At 44.1% G+C, this 25,950-nt stretch overlaps 1 protein-coding gene across 1 annotated transcript in view; it reads right to left on the bottom strand.

Moving 5' to 3' along the window:
- Positions 1-9,651: 9,651 nt before the first annotated feature.
- The window catches only part of zc3h12aa (zinc finger CCCH-type containing 12Aa), a 28,497-nt gene continuing 12,198 nt past the window's right edge, over positions 9,652-25,950 (bottom strand). The window contains exons 3-6 of the mRNA XM_078237785.1: positions 19,573-19,712; positions 16,961-17,195; positions 14,442-14,548; positions 9,652-13,249 (exon numbers count right to left, since the gene is read on the bottom strand). Of these exons, the coding sequence (XP_078093911.1) occupies positions 12,228-13,249; positions 14,442-14,548; positions 16,961-17,195; positions 19,573-19,712 (1,504 nt within the window). The 3' untranslated portion in view covers positions 9,652-12,227. The remainder of the gene's footprint in view (positions 13,250-14,441; positions 14,549-16,960; positions 17,196-19,572; positions 19,713-25,950) is intronic.

Genomic DNA, 25,950 nt, shown 5'->3' with positions numbered 1-25,950 from the left:
GGCAGTATGGTCGGCGCAGGCTTGGAGGGCCAAAGGGCCTGTTCCTGTGCTGTAATTTTCTTTGTTCTTTGTTCTTTCCCACTAACTCCTGAAGTCAGCTAAGGAGGAAACAAAAAGGAAATATCATTAACATGTGGAACAATTCTCAAAAAGAACATGAAGGAAAGCCCAAGGCAAATTGTCATATATTTTGTTGATCCAGCGACTTCCAAACTCTTCTCAACTCTGGGCTCGGTTTGTCTGGAATTGAAAAATCAGGTCGGGTTGAGGTGAAAGGCAAACTCATCAAACCAGGGTCTAGATCTCCCTCGGTGGCTGCTGTCTTCTCAGTTACAGAAAGCACTGGCTGTTCCGGTTCAACATTTACACCCAGGGATCCCTGTAACCAATCCTGGCAGACCTAAGGTTTCTGCTGGAGTCATGTGTTGATCCCTTGTTTCAGGTACCACCTTCTCCTCCTCAGGTGGTCTATGTGTTTCTTGATGTGTTTCTTGGATCTCCACAATAGAACCATAGAACCATAGAAAATTACAGCTCAGAAACAGGCCTTTTGGCCCTTCTTGTCTGTGCCGAACCATTTTATGCCTAGTCCCACTGACCTGCACTTGGACCATATCCCTCCACACCCCTCTCATCCATGAACCCGTCCAAGTTTTTCTTAAATGTTAAAAGTGACCCCGCATTTACCACTTTATCCGGCAGCTCATTCCACACTCCCACCACTCTCTGCGTGAAGAAGCCCCCCCTAATATTCCCTTTAAACTTTTCTCCTTTCACCCTTAACCCATGCCCTCTGGTTTTTTTCTCCCCTAGCCTCAGCGGAAAAAGCCTGCTTGCATTCACTCTATCTATACCCATCAAAATCTTATACACCTCTATCAAATCTCCCCTCAATCTTCTACGCTCCAGGGAATAAAGTCCCAACCTATTCAATCTCTCTCTGTAACTCAGCTTCTCAAGTCCCGGCAACATCCTTGTGAACCTTCTCTGCACTCTTTCAATCTTATTTACATCCTTCCTGTAACTAGGTGACCAAAACTGTACACAATACTCCAAATTCGGCCTCACCAATGCCTTATATAACCTTACCATAACACTCCAACTTTTATACTCGATACTCCGATTTATAAAGGCCAACGTACCAAAGGCACTCTTTACGACCCTATCCACCTGTGACGTCACTTTTAGGGAATTCTGTACCTGTATTCCCAGATCTCTCTGTTCAACTGCACTCTTCAGAGTCCTACCATTTACCCTGTACGTTCTACTTTGGTTTGTCCTTCCAAAGCGCAATATCTCACACTTGTCTGCGTTAAATTCCATTTGCCATTTTTCAGCCCATTTTTCTAGTTGGTCCAAATCCCTCTGCAAGCTTTGAAAACCTTCCTCACTGTCCACTACACCTCCAATCTTTGTACCATCAGCAAACTTGCTGATCCAATTTACCACATTATCATTCAGATCATTGATATAGATGACAAACAACAATGGACCCAACACCGATCCCTGCGGCACACCACTAGTCACAGGCCTCCACTCAGAGAAGCAATCCTCCACAACCACTCTCTGGCTTCTTCCATTGAGCCAGTGTCTTATCCAATTTACTACCTCCCCATGTCTACCTAGCGACTGAACCTTCCTGACTAACCTCCCATGAGGGACCTTGTCAAAGGCCTTGCTGAAATCCAGGTAGACAACATCCACCGCCTTCCCTTCATCCACTTTCCTGGTAACCTCCTCGAAAAACTCTAATATAAAAGACTGATCCTGTCCTTTGCACTGGTCCTGCTGCAAAATGTCTGACCATGTCTTAATCCTCAACTTGGAAAACTCCGTCATTCTTCCTTCAGTCGTGATTTTTTTTCTGAGAGGTTTGTCTACCCTCCCGCCAAATCTGGAAATATCATATCCAAGCGGATCCTTAAACAGCGTTCCATTAGCAACTTGGTTGGCGTGACGCCCGTGGTCACATTGGCGTTGTGTTATAAGACAGCAAAAAGCTGACAATACATAAGGGTAGAGGTCTATTGATTTGTTTCTTCATTGGAGCCTTGAAAGTTTGCACAGCACATTCTGCTAACCCATTTGAGGCTGGGTGGTAAGATGTTGACCTAACATGGCAAATGTCTTTTGACTTTACAAATTTCTGAAACTCCTACACCATGACTGATGTGGTATCATAAGACCATAAGATATAGGAGCAGAATTAGGCCATTCAGCCCATCGAGTCTGCTGCACCATTTAATCGTGGCTAATATGATTCTCATCCCCATTCTCCTGCCTTCTCCCCATATCCCTTGATCCCCTTATTGATCAAGAACCTTTCTATCACTGTCTTGAAGACACTCAATGATCTGGCCTCCACAGCCCTCTGTGGCAATGAGTTATCTGATACTAAGACCTCCAGAGTGCCATGAATGGCAAAGATATTCTCAATTTATCAATGGTGGCAGCTGCAGTCCTGAACTTCATCAACTGGTCATCCAACCACTTTGAATGTGCGTCCATTAAAATCAGAAACATATGGCCCATAAATGGACCTGCAAAGTTGATATGTATCCTTGCCCATGGTCTGCCTGGCCACTCCCAAGGGTGCATATTAGCCAGTGGCAGCAAAGCCTGTTGAGCTTGACAACACAGGCATGTACTAAACATTATTTCTATTTCTGGCCCGGCCACCACACATAACTTTTGGATCGTGATTTCATTTTGCTTCGACCCGGATGTGAGTTGTGAAGCTCTTGCAACAATAGCCGTCTTCCTTGGGGTGAGATTATAACCCACCACAACAACACCCCGTCTTCACAAGTTATCTTCATTTCCCCTTTGTTGTTAGGGCTTAAGCTCAGGTTTCTCACATCACGACCCTAGCAATACCATTTTCTTCACCTTCGACAATACTGGGTCTCTTTCTGACCACATCTTTATGTTTCACTGAGACGGCAAAGTCCCTATCAGGTGCAGTGCCAGCGCTATCTCTTGTGGAACTGGTGGTGATGCCACTGTCTGTGGTGAGAGCAAACCTGCCGAGTGTACCCACATTAGGTATCTGTGCCCCTGGGTGAAGTTGAAAGGTATAATTATATGCAGCCAATAAGAGAGCCCACCTCTGCACTCTTGCTGAAGATATTTGTGGCACTGGCTTATCTTCTCTGAATAAGCCCAGCAAAGGCTTGTGGTCCAAAACTATTGTAAATTGCCGACCATAAACGTACTGATGAAACTTTTTGTCTGCATATGTGACCGCCAAACGTTCCTTATCTATCTGGCAATATTTATTTTTCGCACCTGATGCTGTCCTTGAGGCAAAGTAAATTAGCCTTTCCACTTCATCAATCATTCTGTGGGACATAATTGCTCCCACTCCATACAGTGATGCATTGCATGTCACCAACAAGGGCTTGGTTGGATAATGGTGCACCAATATTTCTGATGACTGCAGAACTTGTTTGGTTTTTGTGAATGCTTCTTTCTGGTCTTCTCCCCACCTCCAACGTTGATGTTTCTTTAACAATTGGTGGAATGGGGCTAAGATGGCAGATATATTTTGGAGAAACCCACCATAGTAGTTCACCATTCAGGGAAAGCATTTTAATTCAGCGACGTTTGTTGGCTGTGGAGCCTCTATAATGGCTTTTACTTTGCCTTCCAAAACCCTTTTGCGTCCACCCTAAAACCGCAATGGGTAAGTTTGTCTGCTTGGAAAGCACATTTTTCCCTTTTAAGCCTAACCCATGCTTCTTTAAATCACTTCAAAACTTCCTCCAAGTTTGCTCTTTGTTCTTCAGGTGTGGCTCCTGTAATTAAAGCATCATCATGATAAATCAGTCCATTCAGGATGCCTTGTAATAGACTTTCCATTGTACTTTGGAAAATGGCACAGGCTGGTGAGAGTAGCAGGAATGTATACTTGTAGAAACCCTTGTGAGTATTGATTGTTACCAGCCTCTGTGAGACTTTGCCCAATTTCAACTGCTGATAAGTGGGATTAAGGTCTAATTTGGTATATTTTAATCCTTCAGCTCGTTTGGCATTGCGGTCTTCAATTTTAGGAATGGGGTATCTGCCAAGTTGAGCTCCTCTATTATCTGACAATTTGTAGTCCCCACATATTCTTACAGTCTGATCTGGTTTTAAGATAGGGACTATGGCCAGAACTCTACCACCTCGCCCGGGCGAGCGTCCAACAACGGAAATCTCCATTGACCCCGGGCAGTCTCGCCCGAGCGAGGCCATATGGGTGCGGCCCATTCTGAGAATTGAACAGGTTTTATGATACCCAAATTTTGAGCTCAATTTCAACTTTGTGATGAAGTGCTCAGGGCACTAGGAGAGCCCTGAAAAATTTAGGTGTTGCCCCCAACTTCAGATATATTTTAGCTTGAGCTCCCCTTATAGGTCCTAGTCCATTTTAGAAGGCCTCAGAATATTTACAAAGCATCTCCTGAAAACCTCCATCTGGCAGATTTAATATCTTCAACCAATGCAGTTTAATCTCTTTGAGCCAATCATGTCCTATTAAACAAGGTCGATGTTTCTTAATTACCGAGACAGGTAACTGTGCCATCTGATTCTTGGAGGACACTGTGACTGTTGTTGCCCCTAAAGTTTGCTGTGTCTCTCTGGTATAGGTAGACAATATAGCTCCAAACTCATTCAGTCCTGGTTCAATTCCTGACTTGAGTCACTGTCTGTGTGGAGTCTGCACGTTCTCTCTGTGTCTGCGTGGGTTTCCTCCGGGTGCTCTGTCTCCTCCCACAGTCCAAAGATGTGCGAGTTAGGTGGATTAGCCAGGCTAAATTGCCCTTTAGTGTCAGGGGGACTAGTTAGGGTGAATGCATGGGGTTATGGTGATAGGGCCTGGGTGGGATTGTGGTCAGTACAAACCCGACGGGCTGAATGGCCTCCTTCTGCACTGTAGGATTCTATGACTCGAACCAAGCATCCAGTCCTCCTCCTTTGACACACCAAACAAGAAATATGTAGGAGCTGAATTTTCGTTCTTTGAATTAACACATATTATTTTCCCTCTTCACCTTGTCTCACCTTTGAACGGACTGTTGCAAAACAACTGAGACTGAAAGTTCTCAATGGCCAGAAAGGAAAACATGGGGAAAACCCTTACATCAGCACGATAAGTAGCACAATAATATTTTATCTGGCGATGACGTTATATTCAAATTAAGAGGAAATAAAGTATTTTACCAAGCATCTGTTCCCTCCATTGCAAGCAACTCCTGAGTGTGAATGTTCCTACCTTTCCTCCCAAGAATACCTTTTCAAATTAGACCATCCGTTGAGTGTTTTCCTCACATTTACTATTCTAAATACTGGTACCACCTTTGTACAATTGCAGGAAAGCAATTGGCTATTTGGTATTCCAATTGCTCGGCTGTTAAAAATATCTTACAAAGACAGATCTTGTTCATTCCCTGGCAAGACACCAGTTGGCCATTGTGAAAACATCATGGGACTCCTGCTTTGATTGGAGAATGAAAGCATGTTTTCTCCTCAGTGAAGCAGCAATGCATGAGGGATCATTGTTAAACACAACTTCCCGAAGTCGTGCTCAACACACCCACAGACCTCATCACTCCACCATGGGCAATGAAGCATTATTATAGTGTTGTCACTATTGTAATATATGGAAGTTAAAAAAAAAATTGTCAACATTTATTCCCCTCCCTGAGGACATTTTAAAAGTTCACCACGTTGCTGCGGGTCTGGAGTTACATGTAGTCCAGACCAAGTTAGGAAGGCAGATTTACTACCTCCGGGGGTGACAGAGGAACTGGCACTGCCGGTTAAGTACAAGGCAAAGACTCCCTAATTGGCCCATCAATTAGATCCTTAATCAGGGTGTTCATACTCCAATAGGCCAACCTCAATGGCCCAATTGAAGTCATTACAGGGTCCTAATCCCGTTTGAGGAAAGGGCCCTGGAAATTGAAGGGAAGGACCAAGAGAGGTCAGTAGCCAACTGCGAGGTTGGGATGTCCTGAGCAAGAGAGAGTCCAAAGCACCTTTATACAGATGATAGATCTCAATTGAGTCTAAAATTTTCCATAGCATTGAGGTTCCCAAAAGCTAACCTTTGTCCTTTCTCTTCCAGGATCACCATCCAATGAGGCTGGGCCATCCGGGGTTGCACCCCCTCAGAGAACCCCGGACCACTGCTCCGGGGTTGACACTGAATTCGCGGCACTGCTGTCACTTGCACCATCCAGCAACGCAGATACACTCGCCTCGGTGGGATATGTTAGAGGTCAGGCTTCTGGGGCTCTTTCTGTTGAACACCACACAGCTGCTGCTGCAGATTGGGTGGAGGGAGGAACTTTCAGGCGAGCTGACAGTCGGAGAACTTCTGGCTTCCAGGCTCCCAGGTGATGGTGCCAGCAATGCGTGTAACCCAGGCCAACACTGTGAGGATGGCAGCCATAGTGGAGAGCCTGGGGCAAGAGGTCCAAGCCATGCCTGATGATGTCTAAGGCCTGGCTCACTCTGTACATAGGTGAGATGGGTATGGAGGGATATGGGCCAAACGCAGGCAATTGGGACTAGATTAAAAGTTAAAATAAAGGGCCACATGGACAAGTTGAGCTGAAGGGCCTGTTTCCATGCTGTAAACCTCTATGACTCTGAGTTATCCATTGTTGAGGACCAAGACAGCATGTCCAGCATTGTTACGGGCATGTCAAAGGCCCAGGTGGACATTGTCACATGTGGCCAAATGGGTCACCTAAAATGGTGATTTACAGAGCACGCTAGGATAATTGGACAAGCACTGAAACAGCAGACTGCAGCTTAAAATACAGAGATAAACAGGCTGCAACTCAGACGACTGAATACGCAGGAAATAGGCCATCCCAAAGACAATGGACACTCTCTGGTCAAACATACTTGTTCACCTTAACCCCTTGTTTGGGGGGAAGGTGTGAACTCTATGTGCCTCCAGCACCTACAGGCATGGCCGTTGGGTACACACCCAGAGTTCGGTGTGGCAGCACTTGATTGGACTCTTATCGATCAGGGTGATCAAGCCCTGATCGATTGATGGACAAGAATCAGTAGACCGCCCAAAAAGGACACGAAACCAAGGAGGGATAAAAAGCTGCTGCACAACAGAAGAAGCTCTCTCTCTGACCCCACAGACGAGCTACAATAACGGTGACTGTCGCCAGCAACGACCAGCACGAGGAGAGCCACCACACCCGAGAAGGAAAGAAGACCAGAGCCAGAGTGCCAGACCAGATCAAAGAACCAGACTACGCAGAGGACGACCGAGACCAGCGCACAGATAAATGCCAATATCTGCTTGGTTACTTGCCAGTCACGCAAAGTTAAGTCAAGGTCTCGTATTGGACTTGAACTTTAGTATTTTCTGTAAGATAACTTATCGTTGGTTGGGTGGGTGATTATTGATTGTGTGTTTTAAATAAATATTGGTTGTACTAACAAGAAGTCTCCTCGCAGTTCTTTGTCCAGTATTAAAACAGACTGTGCGGCAGGCACAACACGCAGCACTCCACAGCTTGGCACACACAAGACCATGGCTGAGTGCATCGGCCACATTGCTCAGACCACGGAGGGTCTCCAGGACCGGCATTGCCAGATGACAATGAGACAGCTGGATCTCACCCCAGCTGCCCCTCCGTGCTGTACATGGGCTTAGTTAACACTGCAATGAAGTTACTGTGAAAATCCCCTAGTTGCTACACTCCAGCGCCTGTTCGGGTACACTGAGGGAGAATTTAGCATGGCCAATGCACCTAACCAGCATGTCTTTCAGATTGTGGGAGGAAACCGGAGAACCCGGAGGAAACCCACGCAGACATGGGGAGAAAATGCAGACTCTGCACAGACAGTGACCCAAGCCGGGAATCGAATCCAGGTCCCTGGCATTGTGAGGCAAGGACATGGAGGCTGATTTACACACAGAAAGATCCCACAAAGAGCAATGTGATAATGACCACAAAACATGTTGATTGAGGGGTAAATATTGGCACTAATTATCAGGTATGTTTCCTCTGCTCTTCTTCGAATAGTACCATGTTTCCCGGATCTCGAGCACTGTGAAGCAGCAGTGTTAACCACTGTGCCATGCATGAAAAGCATTATACAAATATAAGTTATTGTAAATATCTTAGGTTGAAGCATTAATTCTGTTCCTCTTTCCACGATGCTGTTTAACCTGTCAAGATTTTCCAGCATTTTTTGTTTTTATTTTCATATAAATTCAAGTCTTTCAACTTTCAACCCAAGGTGTTGTTATATTCCATCTACAGCTGCTGCCATAGCCAAAACTGGATGGATAGGTGGAGGCTGTGTATGGAGTTCTGGCATGTGCTATCCAAAATAAACACTACAAGCTGGGGCGTGTGATGAGTGGGATATTCCCATTGCTTTGTTATTCAGTATTTTGCAACCGAATGATATTTGCATCTGACAAAGGAATGGATTTGCACCAATGTTTTCATTGATGGTAATCATTTGGTGTGGAGTGAATCTGGGTAAATTTAAGATGGATTAGTAAATCTTATAAATTCCCAAAATTGTCGTCATTAAGTAGCTATCAGCTTTGGGCTCCTGTCGCCAGCAGGGCAGCAAGCGGTTCGTCTGCATGTTCAAACATTACAACAAGGAGTGCTGCAACAAAAGCAATTTTCTGTGTTGCAACCCAAATCCAGATACCTGCCCAACTTGAACAACCGTCTCGTTTTATTACCTTTCCAGACAATTGTTCCATGATCATCTGTATGTCTTAACTTGTCATTCATCATCCAGAGCCGAAAAGAGTCAGACAATTCACAGAATCATAGAATCCCTACAGTGCAGAAGGAGGCTATTTGGCCCATCGAGTCTGCACTGACAACAATTCCAGCCAGGCCTGATCTCCCACGTATTAGCCCTGCTAATTCCCTTGACACTAAGGGGCAATTTAGCATGGCCAATCCACCTAACCTGCACATCTTTGGGGTGTTGGAAGGAAACCCAAGCACATATGGGGTGAATGTGCAAACTCCACACAGTCACCCAAGGCCGGAATTGAACCCGGGTCCCTGGTGCTGTGAGGCAGCAGTGCTAACCAACAGGTGGATTTACCTTTGCTGTAATAACTCATTACTGAGCCGACTATCCAGGCATTTATGTATCAGTCTGTGGGTAGAGTTGAAATTGCTGCCAACTGAACTGGTACTTTCCAGCTAATTAAATACTCTTGACGGGTACATATTGCTGCAATGTAGGAAACACAGCAGCTTATTTGTGATAAATGAATAGGTAATTATTTTTTACGATGTTGATTGAATGATAAATATTGGTCAGGTCATTGAGGAAAACTCCCCTGCTGTTCGTCACAGGATTTTTCTGTTTTACAAATTACTTGGGAGAGGAGATGGGGCATGAATTTAAAATCTCATCCAAAAGACTGCACGTTCAACAGTGCAGCATTCCTTCAGTACTGCATTGAAGTGCCAGGATTGATCGTTGGCTCAAGTCTGTGGAGTTGGACTATAACACACGACCTTTGACTCTACGTGACAACAGCAATGCCAACTAAGCAACAGCCAACACCTTCACCGCCGTGTTTTATTTGTTGCAAATAGGAAAACTGGTAAAAGAACAGAAAGAAACAATAGCACATCACAAGATGCCTTTGCATAATGCTTTATTGCTCTTTAAGACATTTGAACATTTTCTCTCATTTACATTTCTTTTCTAAACTGGGAAAAATAACATAGGCTGCGTAACCTAACTTTGCAACCTGATATTGTCAGAATACGAAGGGTGCATTTCAGAAACTGCTGAGACAAAGGAGCATATGAAACATGTATTACTTTTCATTGATTTCCTTTGATCCCCAGCTTACTAAACCATTTCAGTCAGATTTTCTTTCTTTAGAATTACGGAATTATTGACCATCTAATGTTTAGAGTGTTGTTCTCTTGCAAGATACCTTGCCAGGTTTAGAAACACAGAAATCTAGATTGGTGATCCTTAGATTCAGTCCTGCCAAGAAGTTTTCATGGATTCTTCCCACTTTACTTGAGCTCGCGATGATGTTCGGTATTATAAACCGAACACTGACAAAGTCCCTGATCTATTGGAGGATTGGAGGCTCAGGTTTGGGGCATGTTGAGCTCTGGGAAGAGAAGAGTTCAAGCTATGGCTCTTTATGGTAGTGGACATGATTGCAACTAGCACTGTATAAACAACTTATTCACTGTTAGGTGATATTAGGGGTTAAAAGAAAGGGGCAGCATGGACAAGTTGGGCCGAAGAGCCTGTTTCCATGCTGTAAACCTCTGTATGTTACCATCTCAACACCAGCAAATTGGGAAGAATTCCCATGTACAGCCAAGAGAAATCTCCCCTCACGTTGTGGTGCCTGTCCCCAGTAATCTTGTAAAATGCTCCACCAGGCAATTTTGCCCATTGAAGATTCATCATTTTTGCCATAAAGCATATAATTCATCTTCAAACACAAACTCAGACTTTACAATACAGTTGGTAAATATTACAGAGAGAAACGTGCTTTATAAAAAGTTAAAAATACAAAGTCTTACTGTACAATTTTTAAAAATGCAAGCAGTTTGCTTAACTAGAACAAAACCATCACGAATGATTTTGTAGTTCTGAATTTCTCAGGTGCCCCTCACACAAGGTTTAAGTACACCAGGTTAGCAATCCCTATAACCTGCAGACTGACACATAGTGCCAATGCAGCCAATTTCAACGGCCATTCAGTGGTGATTGCAGAATTGACTCCAAGAACGACTATTAAATCACTGGATACAGGTGAATTGATCCAGTGCGTCAATGAGAACTAGTCTGGCTGCCGCCATTGTCATTTTAGTTCACTTACAAAGAACATCAGATGGGCAAACCAATTGACAATTAAAATTTCATTTTTGGCTTGCTGAATTTGTGTTCAACGCAGTGAATGGTGTCACGAATGGCCTGGTGCCTTTGTCCATTGCTCCTGAGGAGATTCCAGCTCAGGTTCAATGCAAACTAGGCAGCCTCTCCTTTCCCCCTCACTTCCTTTCAACGCCTTTCTGCTTTCTGTGAGTTAAGATTTCCAATCAAGAAAGGACTTGCATTCTTAAAGCCTGGTTCATGTTCCCAGGCACGTATTCTGCATCGTGAGGACGTAGCTACGTGATCACTTCATTTCAAAAGGCTCCAGAAGGGGTAACAAATTGAATAGCTCAGACTATTTCAGGCAATAACATGAAGTTGTTTCTGTCCGTGACTGAAAGGAGCCATCTGCATTCACCACTGAAACAAAAATCTTTTTTTTGGAAAGATTTCAGTCGGCATGATCAAAGCAACAATTCGGTAAAGATACAATATGCATCAACGTATTCGGCTTGCGGGTCAAGAGATGCGATTGTTTCAGATTGACAACTTATAAGTTGTAAATTTACACAAGATCCGCAAGACAACTCTTTTAGGAACTTTGATTGCAGAGTTCACATACGTATACATGTGAAGGTGACATGTTCTGCACTCCCTCAAGTGGAACAGGAAACACTTAAATCTGTGCTTCCAATTAAAGTCTCAGACAAAAATAAAGGTGCTGAATTCACTCTGAGGGCAGCACTACATAAGAGTCAACAATAATGACATGAAATGTACGGAATTCAGTATGTACACAACAGTATATAGGCATTACAGTATGCATTGCACAGTATGTACAGATTAAAGTAGGCATCATACAAATATATACCAATTACAGAATATACAATACAGACTAATCACATTATGCACAGGTTACCGTATTTACAATGCAGGATGATAATAGTATGTACAATATGTACAGACTACAGTACAAATCATGAAACCTAAATCTACAAAATATCTCAGGTGCTTTTACAAAATATTTTTTTTTTCATCTTTTATGTTTTTTAAACGATTCATTGGCAAAACAATAAAATTAGATACAAAAGTCGCTTTCATCACATCTTACACAGTAAACTGAGATTGCATTGTACAATGCATCGACTAGAAACTGGGCTTAAAGTATTTCCACTGAACTATTCCCCAGAGTGGCTGCCATAAAACTAACTATTACAACTGGATTTTGAGAACCTAGATATAAATGTTATATACATTAATGCGAGTGGAATTTGTACATTACAATCCATTTGATTCAAACTAATTATCACAATAGTAGCTAGCAATTGGTTGGACACATATTGGCTTACTTATAATGTGTCAGCACCTTAAACATTAGGGCTTCGGGATTTATAAGCCAGTATTGTGGCAGCCAGCTCCTGGGGGTCTAAAAGCTGTGGGTATTGTTTCATAACAGTATCCACGAGGTGGGGTTGGAAAATGGCACACAGCTTCATTCGGACATTCTCCCGCTCCTCTCTGCAGTGATCATGTGCTGGCCACTGGCTATTTTTCCAATAGGGATCTAGGACCTGTGGGTCACATCTTTTCACTGCCCATACATGGGGGTCCACCAGACTGCTTGACCTACAGTTAGTTGACGTCTGGTGTGAGTCAGGCCAGCAGCTCCTTGACCTATGGGAGCCTGGCGAATTGAAGTCACTCGGTAGACTGTGGCTGAACGGCGGCTGAATTGACATACTGCCCATAGCCATGCAGCACGGAGAACTATTGGGTGGGTTTTGAGGAGGGTAACCACAAGGGCCTAGCGATGGCATTGACTCATGGGAATGGTAGCTGTATTGATGATGCTCTAAGCTGTGGGCCGGTAAATAATATTGTCCATTGTTTAGGGAATAAGGCTCACTGTGACACTGAGGTCTAGAAGGCCACATATCAGAAAACTCTTTCTCAAATGACACAAAGCCTTCATCATAACTCTTATGCGAGGTTGAACACATTGAATTGGTTGTGGTATTGTCAAAGCTTGCACAATGAAACCACTCATTGTTTGAGTTTGGTGATGATCTTTTGGTTGGTGCAATTCCTTTTAACATTGCGCTGCTCTCAATGGGGTTTGTATTCTGCACTGGGTACTGCCTGTCTGGATTGAGTCTCTGCAATGAGCCATTCTCACCCTGATTAAAGTTGGGTGAACCGTTATCGGAGTACAGCGGTCGCTTTTGCACACTGGCCTTTTTCTCTTCTTTGTGCGGGCTGGCAGAGTTGAGGTTCTTTGTTGGAGAGAACCTGACCGTAGCACGGAGCTCATCTGCTACTGAACGCTGGGGCTGATTAATTCGCTCGGGGTGATAGAATTTACATTTGATGCCATATGTACATTTTTTACCTGGAACAAAGAAATCGAAGATAAAATCACAATTCTTTGAGAAACAACTTACTACATATATGTAGGACTCAAAATAAACCATAAGAACTAAAATTTCCTCCCTAAATCTCCATGTCTTTACCTCTCTCGCCTCCTGTTTAAAGCTTATCACTTTTGACCCAGCTGTTGACCTCCTTATGTGGCTTGGTGTTAAAACTTGTTTGATAATGGAGCATTGAAACACCTTGGCATGTTTTACTATACTGAAGGTGTGATATAGAAGTTACTATTGAGATACTCAAGCCATATTACCGATCCAGCTGCAAAACATCATAATACACTGTCTCTCTCTCTCTCTCTCTGCTTCCTCCCAGAACTTTCCAATTCTGCCTTAGCCCCCCTCTCTATTTCTCTGCGCTATACCAAGCTATTGCAATGTGCGTTGGCCTAATATAGCACGCATACTCCTTTCCCATTGGAAAAATTCCCATTAGGGCAGCATGGTGGTTAGCACTGCTGTCTCACAGTGCCAAGGACTCGGGTTTGAATCCTGGCTTGGGTCACTGTCTGTGTGGAGTCCACACGTTCTCCCTGCATCTGTGTGGGTTTCCTCCCACAGTGTGAAAGACATGCTGGTTAGTTGCATTGGCCTTGCTAAATCCTACCTCAGTGTATCTGAACAGGCACCAGAGTAACTATATGGAGCAACTGGCAACTAGGGGGTTTTCACAGTAACTTCATTGCAGTGCAATAATAAAGAAACTTGAGTTTAAAAACTTCAGTTTCCTAAATCCAGAGAGTCTAGGCACAGATTGGCAGAGTCAAGTGCTTACTCTTAAAATGTAACGATCTGACACCAATGTAGCATTCAGTTACAGAGGGAGGTAGGTGCAGATAGGCACATACTACCAGACAAACCAGTGGCTTGAAATCCTATCTGGAGCTGACTGTTAACTATCCATATCCCCACTGACAGGTCTACAGCTCCAGGCTTAATTGGAGCAGAGGCTCATCAAATGATTGCCAGTGCCCTGTAGAGAGATGTTGGTTACTGCCCTTCAGAGAGTTGACTTTGACTTTAAGTTCCACAGTGCCACCTTACAGTGACCTCGACCCAAAATCGATCCTACCCCTCCACTAGAAAGATAAACTTGAGAACAAAATTGGTCCAGCAGGGTCTAAAATGATGTGTATTGTTGAACAAAGTACTCACCATAGGGGCAGTGTTGTCGTTTATGCTCCGGTATTACAGGTTTTATCCGTAGGAAATTATCTAAACTTGGCCCATGGCGCCCGAGGGGGTCATCTGGGGGCATAAACCTACACAACAGGAGAAAGCCATTATTAGAAAGGGACAACAGGAAGACAACTGACCAATGATCATCATTAGGTAATCAAAACATTTTGCAATGGAAAAGTTTCACAGAATAAAGTCAGATTGAAATAATCAAACATGGTTAAAAATCCCTGAACCCACTGCGTTTTTTGCGCAAACATAGTTTTCACTCAATTCCAAGAATGGGAGCTGCATCATCAGGGGGCACTGGGGAGCCATGATGTCAGCCCTGATACTTGGCTCTGAATCCAATCCTAATTGGTAAAAGAAAGCTCTGCTGTGAGCATCCGAAGTGAGACCAACTTTTTCCATTTAGTTCCTGTTCACAAATGAGTTTGAATCTTCGAGGTAAACTACTCACAATTTTGTACAGATTGAGAATCTCACTCACAACGGCAACAGAGATGATTATTATGGAATACCAAGATGATGTACTGCTGCTGGAATGGTTATTCTTGGGACTAAGTTATTCTGTTGGCATTTTATGGAAGGAGCAACGAAGCTGAGAGCGCTTCATGCTGATCTAGGATGAGAAAGCTGTAGAGATGTTCCACTCTTTGGTTGCGATGTGGTAAGATGTATCACAACACCAGGTTAAAGTCCAACAGGTTTATTTGGAATCACGAGCTTTCAGAATGTTGCTCCTTCATCAGGTGAGTGGAGCAGCGCTCCGAAAGCTCGTGCTTCCGAATAAACCTATTGGCCTTTAATCTGGTGTTGTGAGACTTCTTACTGTGCCCACCCCAGTCCAATGCTGGCATCTCCACCGAATGGCTGTGACATGTCATTGTGAGCAACTCAGACCATTCACCAAATGAGAAAGGATTGTTTGAACCTGCATGGAGAGTTACTTCTGAACATGTGCAACATGTTTAATAATTACCTTGCCCTGCCTCAATGGTTGACATAACCTGGGCAATTTTGAAACATGCCATTGTTTAGAAAGGTCATTGGACATTTCCAAACTGATTACTGATGAAATGTTGACCGATTTCTTTTCCCCAGACTTTACACTATGGAGAAGTACGTCACCAGTGCTCAGTAGGTTTGTGGATTCATTCCCATTTACTGGATTTTGCATTATTTATTTAATCTTAATGAAAAAAAGAGAAGCAGTTGATTCGACCGGCTGAGTGTGCTTCCTGGTCTCCTCGGCTTGTTTATAGCTTCTCAGCAGTTCAGTTTGTTAGTGTTTGAGGTCAGTGCAAAGTCCAAGACGCGCAGAATGGAAACAGAGGGCCAACTTCAGTCAACTATTCAGTGTTGGCTGGGTGTCAAATTCCTTTGGTTCAAAACGTCAGTGAGAAATTCAGCCAAGTACAAACAGGATTTGCAAGGATCACTTTGTAAACTGCTTGTGCTGGACAGGGAATGGGCGATACGCCCTTGCCCAATGTCCCTTGTAGCTGACCCACTGCCACCCTTTGCCTGCCTGGCAGGAACAATTAGATACTCTTCAGCTGTCAGTGCCAGTTAATGAGAAGAAGCGTTCCTCTTCTTTGATTTTATGCCTCGTATAGTTGAAGAGTTGGTGACTGGGTTGTTAGACGGTTAGATCGGATCTGAATTTGTTTGAAGTTTATTTATTAGTGTCACAAGTAGGCTTACATTAAGACTGCAATGAAGCTACTGTGAAACTACTTCTCCCAAAGGGTTGTGACTCGGTGGAATTTGCTACTGCAAAGTACGGTGGATGCTGGGACAGTGAGTAAATTGAAGGAGGAGTTAGGCAGATTTTTAATTGGTAATGGGTTGAAGGGTTATGGGGAGAAGGCAGGAAAATGGGGATGAGGTGCATATCAGCCATGATCGAATGACGGAGCAGACTCGATGGGCAGAATGGCCTAATTCTGTTCCTATATCTTATGAACTTATATGAAAATCCCCTAGTCGCCACGCTCTGGTGCCTGTTCAGGTACATTGAGGGAGAATTTAGCATGGCCAATGCACCTAACTACAACATCATTTGGACTGTGGGAGGAAACTGGTGCACCCGGAGGAAACTGAAGCAGATATGGGGAGAACATGCAGACCCTGCACAGACAGTGACCCGAGCCGGGAATTGAACCTGGATCCCTGGTGCTGTGAAGCAGCAGTGCTAACCACTGTGCTACCGTGCCTCATTGCGGTGTGAATGTAAGCCTACTTGTGACACTAATAAATAAACGTTACTTTAAATTTACCATATTTAAGGGAGAAAGGAAATTAATAACCCAGGTATCGAGGCGTGAAACCATTGTGGTTGAAATAAGCTGGGGTGAATCTGGAAATTGTGGCTAAGAGATGCCAAGTTTATGCCACAAAAGCTGGTATTATTCTTAAATAGGAGACGGTCTCTTGAATTAATTGCGAGGAACATGGTGCGCGCGGTGGGTTTCTGCTGAAGACCGACTTACTTGTCATTCACGAATGAATACATCAGCAAGCGTTCCTCAATGAACTTTTTCCACTCAGGCTTTTCGTTCTGCAGGTCCCGATACGTATCATTTGAAACAATGATGCCATCAGTCTCGTATGCCAACTTGACAATGAAGCGATCGTCGTAACAGACGATCCTCTTCCCACCGACCCGGCGGGATGGCGTGAAGACAAGTATCTTTTTCTTTTCGAGCTCTCGAAGGATGTGCTGATCTAAGTGGGAATTTAGAGATGAATCAGTCATTAAGGTGACAGGAAAAATGAAAGGCTTTTTTTCTGAGTAATGGGGTGCCAGTTCTTTGCTACTCTTATCAACAGAATGATGACTTATAGGAGAGAAATTACTTTAACTGTCCATGACTCAATTCTCTAATTGAATGCTTATTTCCAAAGAGTTCCATTATAAGCATGAAGAAAGCCGCTGACAGTTAGATTTAGAATTCCAAGTTAGAAAGAACTATCAGATAATTGTGACATTAATGATTCCCTTTCTGAAAGGAGTACCTGGTCTTCATGCAAGCAGCACATCTCCGAGAGACTGATAGAACTTGTCAAATATTGTGTGCTAGATTAATGTTAATATACTAGAGTCACATCCCGCTGATCATTGTTTTGGCTTTCACTAATTGTCTACATGTTGGCTGGAATTTTACCGCCCCGGGAATCGGAGCAGGCAAGGGCCGGAACATGGGAAGGTCCGTTGACCTCAGGCAGGATTTTACGGTTTCGGGATGAACAAGGCCGTAAAATCCCACCCTCAGAGACTGATAACCAGAAGACAGTGGTGTCTTACCGAGCTGGTCAGGCGTATGTGGGACACTCTCAAAGAGAAGCAGGGTGGCACAGTGGTTAGCACTGCTGCCTCACAGCACCAGGTTCGATTCCTGGCTTGGGTCACTGTCTGTGCGGACTCTGCACCTTCACCCCATGTCTGCGGGAGTTTCCTCTGGATGCTCCGGTTTCCTCCTTCAGTCTGAAAGACATGCTGGTTAGGAGCGTTAGCCATGCTAAATTCTCCCTCTGTGTACCCGAACAGGCGCCGGAGTGTGGCGACTAGGGGATTTTCACAGTAACTTCACCACAGTGTTAATGTAGGCCTACTTTTGACATTAATAAATAAACTTCAAAGTGAAGAGAATCTGAAACAATGTAGAGGTTTGTCGTAACGATCACTCCAATTCAGAGGAAAAGCACTGTCCAATGCCAGCCGAGATCAAGAAGGTGAACGTCTGATTTGTACTGAGTTAGCTGATCTCAGCCAAGGCTGCAGTGGGAGTACCATGATTGGCTGGACTGCCATCTGTTAATGAAAACTAAAACAAAAATTGGCCAACAGGTCTGGGAGGAATGGAAATCGGTTCGGTTGAAGAGCGGCCGAGACGATAAGCAAGGGAGTGGGGGGACGGGAGAGGGCGGGGGTGGCATTGGTGGTGAGAGGAGGGCTGACAGAAACCCACAAAAGGTAAATAATACAACAAAACAATCCATTGCTTTGCCTACCCAGCACCAGAGAATACTGGCTGTGGAATTCATGAGGCATAGTGTGGTCAGTGGCTCATGTTTCTGGAATGGGGTCCCAAACTGGCATGAGCTCCCCTGTTTACACGTGCAAAGGGACTAACAACCTTTTTCAAACATGGCCCCTGGATGTTTAGAGGAAGCATCAATGGAAGGACAGCCAGCGGGTCCTGATGTGGAATGTGCACGCACAAGCAGCTGACTATATTGCAAGAAAGACACCCAAAGATGTGCAGGCCTGGTGGATTGGCCTTGCTAAAATTGACTCTTAGACCCAAGATGTGTAGGTTCGGGGGTTTAGCGGAATAAATATGTGGGGTTACAGAGATAGGCCTGGGTAAGATGTTCTGTCAGGGAGTCGGTGGCAGGCTTGATGGGCCGAATGGCCTCCGTCTGCATTGTAGAGATTCTATGAAAGAAAGTTCTTGAATTTTGAAAAGTCGCTTTTCCAGTTTCAGAACATCCAAGGGTATTTTTACAGCCAATGAATGTGTTTGTCGGAGTGTTGTTGTAAATGTGGGAAGTGTGGCAGCCGATAAATGCACAGCAAGCTCCCACAAACGGCAATGAGGTGAACAACCAGATCAACACGGGAACCTCCGCAATAATTATCTCATCCTCCGCGTGTTACAAGCTACAGAATCACAAAGCAACCAGTAAATAACAAAGCTTTGCCAATTCAGTATCGCATCCCTATGCATGGTGTACTGTAGTTGCAAGTGTTTTCTTTTACACATAACACTTAAAGTAATGCACAATTCAGGCCAGCAACTAGTTCAAGGTCAATATAGTTAGACCGCAATAAATTTTTCCCAATTATGGCTCCCAACATAGCTGAAACTGTAAGATGCTCTTGTGCAACACGCCACTGATCCAGGACACAACAAGGTCTGTGAATCTGGGGTCTTGAAAGTTCCTTCAAATGTTATCACCTTATTTTTCTGTGCTCACTGCAGTCCTCACCACTGACACTGATCCAATTTAAAGATTTCAATACTGCGGTTCAGCATTAAATGGGAAAGCAAGCAAGTGTCAAACCACCACAAACTGATTAATCGGAACACGTGCATACCTGTGATTGGCACGTCGGGCCTTGGCTGTTCCTTCCTCCAGGATGGGACAAAGACGGTGATATCTGCGTGACCTCTCTCCAGGAACCAGTTCACAGCCAGCTGAATTCCATGGCAGGAAAATACCTCTTTATTCCCATGACTGAAAATTAAGACCAGATGTACTCATCATTACATTTGATTCATCTTAAGTGCTGACGGCATTTACAATTGTTGAGGTTGTACAGCCATTCCACTATGAATTTTACTTTATCTGGTAAAAAGTATGTGTGAAGAGACTCTCGAATGCAAGTGACACACTTTACACGCACATCAGGCAGGCTGTTAACTGATGGTGTGTTATCGTGCTGATGACTCGCTTGTTACATTAAGACTTCTGTGTAAACATGATACACTTCCACCCAGTTTCTTCCACCTCATCCACCACTGAAATCTTGATTTTCCTTCACTTTTACTCAATTGCTTCAGTTGGACGTTTGGTTTGAGGTCCGAAAACCTATCTTGCAGAAAATGACAGGTGAGATCACGAACCCATCCAGCCCGTGACTCTGCGTGCCAAACCTGCTGAGTCACACAGCCAGAAGTGTGCCACTACATACAAATTCTCGCAACCTCAGCACTAATGGACACTGAAGAACTCAGTGACAGCGCAACTGGGGGTTTATTTGGCCGCTGAACGCACACAGCTCTCAGACTTGCACTGCAGGCGTTACAGGAGTTTTGAAATAAAATTGGGTCATGATAATCTTTGTTATCTAACTGGTGATATGTATCTGTATTATCGCAAAGGATGTGGGCACCTAATGTATCAGATGGCACTTAACTCTCCACGTCTTCAGGCGCATTCTGTTTCAAAAGAAAGCACAAAAATATCTGAAGATTTTCGAGGGAGATAAACATATTTCTAAGATAAAAAAGGGAAAGAGGGATATGGGGAACAGGTGGGGAAGTGGATTTGAGACCCAGGAAGAGATCAGCCATGATCTGATTGAATGGCAGAGGAAGCTCGAAGGGCTTCTATGGTTCTATGGTTCTATGGCTGAATTTGTCTACTTCTGCTCCTAATTCCTATTTTGCCATTTGGAGACCATGTTAAAATTTCAATCATGAATTCCAATCACATAATGATTACAAAGAATCAGCGGAATTTTCTGGCTGTTCCTGCTTGTGGGATCATCCTGTTGCCCTGTCCCCTCCTGCCCCCCCCAGGTTCCCTGAGTAACGGGAAACCCCGTTGATAGCGGCAGGGCTGGAGGATCCCGCCAAAGGCCAAAGGTCTCAGCCGCTGCAAAACATGCCGCGAGGGGAGTGGAAAATCCCACCCCAGATATGGTACAGAAACAGGCCATTCACCCTCAACCAACCCATGCTGGGGTGTTTATGCTCCACTTAAACCTCCTCCCATCTTTCCTCACCTAAATCTGCCACTGAAACCCACAATTCCCTTCCCCCTCCTACTTTCCCCTCAGATGCATCTCTTCAGTTTGCTTCAACCACTCCCAGTGCTAATGAGTTCCACATTCTTACCACACTGCAAGCAAAGAATTTTCTGAACCCCCTAATGGAACTATTATATTTCAATATTTCTAATTTGCCATATTTCTCAGTAAGAAGTCTCACAATACCAAGTTAAAGTCGAACAGGTTCATTCGGTATCACGAGCTTTCAGAGTGCTGCTCCTTCATCAGGTGAGTCTCAACCTGGTGTTGTGAGACTTCTTACTGTGCCCACCCCAGTCCAACGCCAGCATCTCCACATCATATTTCTCAGACCTTGGCACACTTGACTGCTCCTCATGAGCCTACCCAACACCAATCTTTAAGTCACATGAAAGAACCCTATTATTAGATGACAAGAAGGCCAGAGATTCCTTTGAGTGTTTGCACCTTTGTGTTTATTCATATCTGTACATGGATATATAATATTTGTGCGTACGTGTAGTGTCACAATATTTTAGTGAAATTTATGTGTATATAATTGCAAAACGATGAATTGGCTAAGCTACAGTTTAATCTGTATGAGTCACCTGGTTGTACGGTAGGTGAGTTCAATTCTCATCAAGGTACCGCTGCAATCACTCGAGGGCGGTCACTTACCGTAACTGGGAAGGAAGATGGCACATTTCACTGAGCTCTGACTCAGTTCAGAAGGAGGGAAATTTCTCATAACTCAGTCTTGAAAAAGCGCAGGTAAAAGTTGACCCCGTAGGCAACATTTTTCTAAACATTTTTGCTGATGACACCAAGATTGGTGGAGTAGTGGATGAGGTGGAGAGCTGTTGTAGACTGCGAAGAGACATAGATAGGATGCAAAGCTGGGCTGAAAAATGGCAAATGGAGTTTAACCCTGATAAATGTGAGGCGATTCATTTTGGTAGGACTAATTTAAATGTGGATTACAGGGTCAAAGGTAGGGTTCTGAAGACTGTGGAGGAACAGAGAGATCTTGGGGTCCATATCCACAGATCTCTGAAGGTTGCCACTCAAGTGGATAGACCTGTGAAGAAGGCCTATAGTGTGTTAGCTTTTATTAACAGGGGGTTGGAGTTTAAGAGCCGTGGGGTTATGCTGCAACTGTATAGGACCTTGGTGAGACCACATTTGGAATATTGTGTGCAGTTCTGGTCACCTCACTATAAGAAGGATGTGGAAGCGCTGGAAAGAGTGCAGAGGAGATTTACCAGGATGCTGCCTGGTTTGGAGGGGAGGTCTTATGAGGAAAGGTTGAGGGAGCTAGGGCTGTTCTCTCTGGAGCAGAGGAAGTTGAGGGGAGACTTAATAGAGGTTTATAAAATGATGAAGGGGATAGATAGAGTGAACGTTCAAAGACTATTTCCTCGGGTGGATGGAGCTATTACAAGGGGGCATAACTATAGGGTTCATGGTGGGAGATATAGGAAGGATATCAGAGGTAGGTTCTTTACGCAGGAGTGGTTGGGGTGTGGAATGGACTGCCTGCAGTGATAGTGGAGTCAGACACTTTAGGAACATTTAAACGGTTATTGGATAGGCACATGGAGCACACCAGGATGATAGGGAGTGGGATAGCTTGATCTTGGTTTCAGATAAAGCTCGGCACAACATCGTGGGCCGAAGGGTCTGTTCTGTGCTGTACTGTTCTATGTTCTAAAGCGTACATGGGTCTGGAATACACCACCTTTTGTAATAGACAGGCTGGTTACAACTTGATCAGTTCTTTGGGAGAAATTTCCAGGTTAACTACAAGTCTTAATCCTTCAAACTTTAACTCTCCATGCATGAATAGGTGGTGTTCAGAGGCATTTGTAGCCCGAATAGTGCAACAAAAATTTTGAAGAGATGTTGCCTTGGGGCGGCTCGGTGGCACAGTGGTTACATTGCTGCCTCACAGTGCCAGGGACCTAGGTTCGATTCCCGGCTTAGATCACTGCCCGTACAGAGTCTGCACATTCTCCCCGTGTCTGCATGGGTTTCCTCCAGTTTCTTCCCACATTCTGAAAGAAGTGCTGGTTAGGTGCGTTGGCCGTGCGAAACTCTCGCTTGTGTACCCAAACAGGCACCGGGGTGTGGCGATGAGGGGATTTTCTCAGTAACTTCATTGCAGTGTCAATGTAAGTCTCCTCGTGACACAAGTAAATAAACATACATCTACAAGTTCTGTCATAATATCAGTCAGAACTTTTCTGTATGCCAAGCAGTGAATAATTTTATCTTTTTAAGTAAATAATAAAGACTATTGTAATTTTTAATTTGAAGCTCCTATAACAAATGGAAGCTGTAACTCGATTCAAAGATTTTAGAAGATAATTGAAAATAACTGAAGTGGATTAATATTCTAAGTCACTCACAAGCCTTATCATCTATTTTTATATTCAATTTTATCTATGATTTTTTAATCTAGTGATGGATAGGATGATTGTAATCACTTCCTGGAATATTTTCAATTATTGAATTTAAAGTGATCCTCTTGCTTTTTAGAAACCATTGTTTCTTTCATATAGCAGGTGTCCAAAGAAGAATAAATACTAAACAAGCATCAACTTGCAATGTGTGGCAAAGAGTAATTTTTTGTATAATTCAAGCTCAAAAATAATTTTAAAAAGGACTTAGTACCATAGAATTCCAACAGTGCAGAAGGAGACCATTCGGCCCTTTGAACCTGCACCAAAGAGCATCTTACCCACCTATCCCCACCCCAGCCACTTAACCCTATGCATTTACCATGGCGAATCCACTTATCCTGCACATCCTGGGGCACCAAGGGGCAATTTAGCATGGCCAATCCACCTAAGCTGCACATCTTTGGGCTGTGGGAGGAAACCAGAGCACCCGAAGGAAACCCATGCAGACACGGGGAGAATGTGCAAACTCCACACAGACAGTTACCCAAGGCTGGAATCGAACCTGGATCCCTGGTCCTGTGAGGCAGCAGTGCTAACCACTGTGTCGCATTTGTAGAGATTTTCAAGACCTTTTTATCTCATATCAACACTTTTCAGATAGTGAAATAATTTTGAAGTGTAGTCACTGCTGTAATATGGAAAATGTACGAAGCAGTTTGCTGAAAACAAGTTCCTGGATACAGTAATTTGATAACAACCAGATAACCTACTTTTATGGATTGGTTGAGGGATGTTTATTGCTCAGGGCACCGAGGAGAACTTTCATGTTCTTCTTCAAAATAGTACCTTGAGTTCCCTAACGTCTACCTGAGAGAGCAGGCAGTGCCTCAGTTTAATCTTTCAGCTTTTAAAAGGCAATCTGACAGTGCGGCACTCCCTCAGTAGAGCGCGGGAATGACAGCTTAAGAACTTGTGCCCAGGTCTCCAGAGACCGACTAGAACCCTTGACTTTCTGAGTCAGGTGCAACCACTAAGCCATGGCTCAAACAACGTGACGTACTGCATCACTAAACAATTTCCTCTGAGGTTGTATGTCACGCAGCACAGCACCCACGCCAGGAAGTAGAAACGATCTCCATCAGTGATACTTGTTTATAAAGTCTAATAATTTCCTAACCTCCAACTATTATAATTACTGCGCCGTTTCTGAAGTTTGCTCAGGCGACCCGTTTAAGCACATTCTTGGATGGCGTCACCTAAACTAGAAGTAGCATTTGTCATTTTCTTTAGAAAGTACAATCATCGCATAGCGAGGTGGCACGGGTGGCACAATGGTTAGCACTGCTGCCTCGGCTCCAGGGACCCGGGTTCGATCCCTGGCTTGGGTCACTGTCTGTGTGGAGTTTGCACATTCTCCCTGTACCTGCGTGGGTTTCCTCTGGATGCTCCGGTTTCCTCCCACAGTCCAAAGACGTGCAGGTGAGGTGGATTGGCCATGCTAAATTCTTCAGTGTACCCGAACAGGCACCGGAGTGTGGCGGCTTGGGGATTTTCACAGTAACTTCATTGCAGTGTTAATGTAAGCCTACTTCTGACACTCATAAATAAACTTCATATTGTGCAATTGTCACAAGAATGTAATCGACAGAATGGAGTTAAAGCACAATTACCGGTATATTTAGCTTGTCTTGCAGGGCACAGTTGGGCAAGGATCATTTGGCACTAGCATGCTAGCAATAAGGAAACAGCTGTGCTCTTTGGATGTTTAAAGTGGTTTCCAAATTTATAGCACTTATGATATCACCAAGATCAATAACAAGAACAAAAGTTTCCTTATTGAAGTAATGATGATGAATTTGCAATTCTTGTTGATTTTACCTGCAGATAATGGGGGGATTTCCTCAATCCATGATCTAAAAAGATAAATGCTGATTGTAAATTCTTCCTGGTCCAAAGAAAGCAGGGTACAGGGGTGAGAATTGAGGCTACATGTCCCTGCTACATTCCTACTTGCTGCCATTTGAGCAGGCAAATTCGGGGCGGCACGGTGGCATAGTGGTTAGCATTGCTGCCTCACAGTGTCAGGAACCTGGGTCACTGTCTGTGCGGAGTCTGCATGTTCTCCTCGTGTCTGCGTGGGTTTCCTCGGAGTGCTCCGGTTCCCTCCCACGGTCCGAAAGACGTGCTGGTTAGGGTGCATTGGCCACGCTAAATTCTCCCTCGGTGTACGCAAACAAATGCCGGAGTGTGGCGACTAGGGGATTTTCACAGTAACTTCATTGCGGTGTTAATGTAAGCCTATTTGTGACACTAATAAATAGATAAATAAACAAATTCTTCCTTGGTCACAAACAGGTAGAGGCCTTGTAAATATGCAAAAGTTGGCATCATATGACCCAAAGAGGATTCAGAGACATTAATGCACAACCCTACACAGAGGCAAAACTATCAGAGAAACCTGGACCAAAGCTGGAGTCGGGACAAGCTAGGAAGATTGTTTCAATATCTTTGGGCTTTCTTGTGAGCCAGGAGGAATAGGGAGCTCTTTTAGATCACAATT

Source organism: Mustelus asterias, chromosome 21, assembly GCF_964213995.1.
Source record: "Mustelus asterias chromosome 21, sMusAst1.hap1.1, whole genome shotgun sequence".
Taxonomy (NCBI): domain Eukaryota; kingdom Metazoa; phylum Chordata; class Chondrichthyes; order Carcharhiniformes; family Triakidae; genus Mustelus; species Mustelus asterias.
The sequence above is the reverse complement of the archived record's forward strand: the minus strand, read 5'-3'. Positions and strand labels throughout refer to the sequence as shown.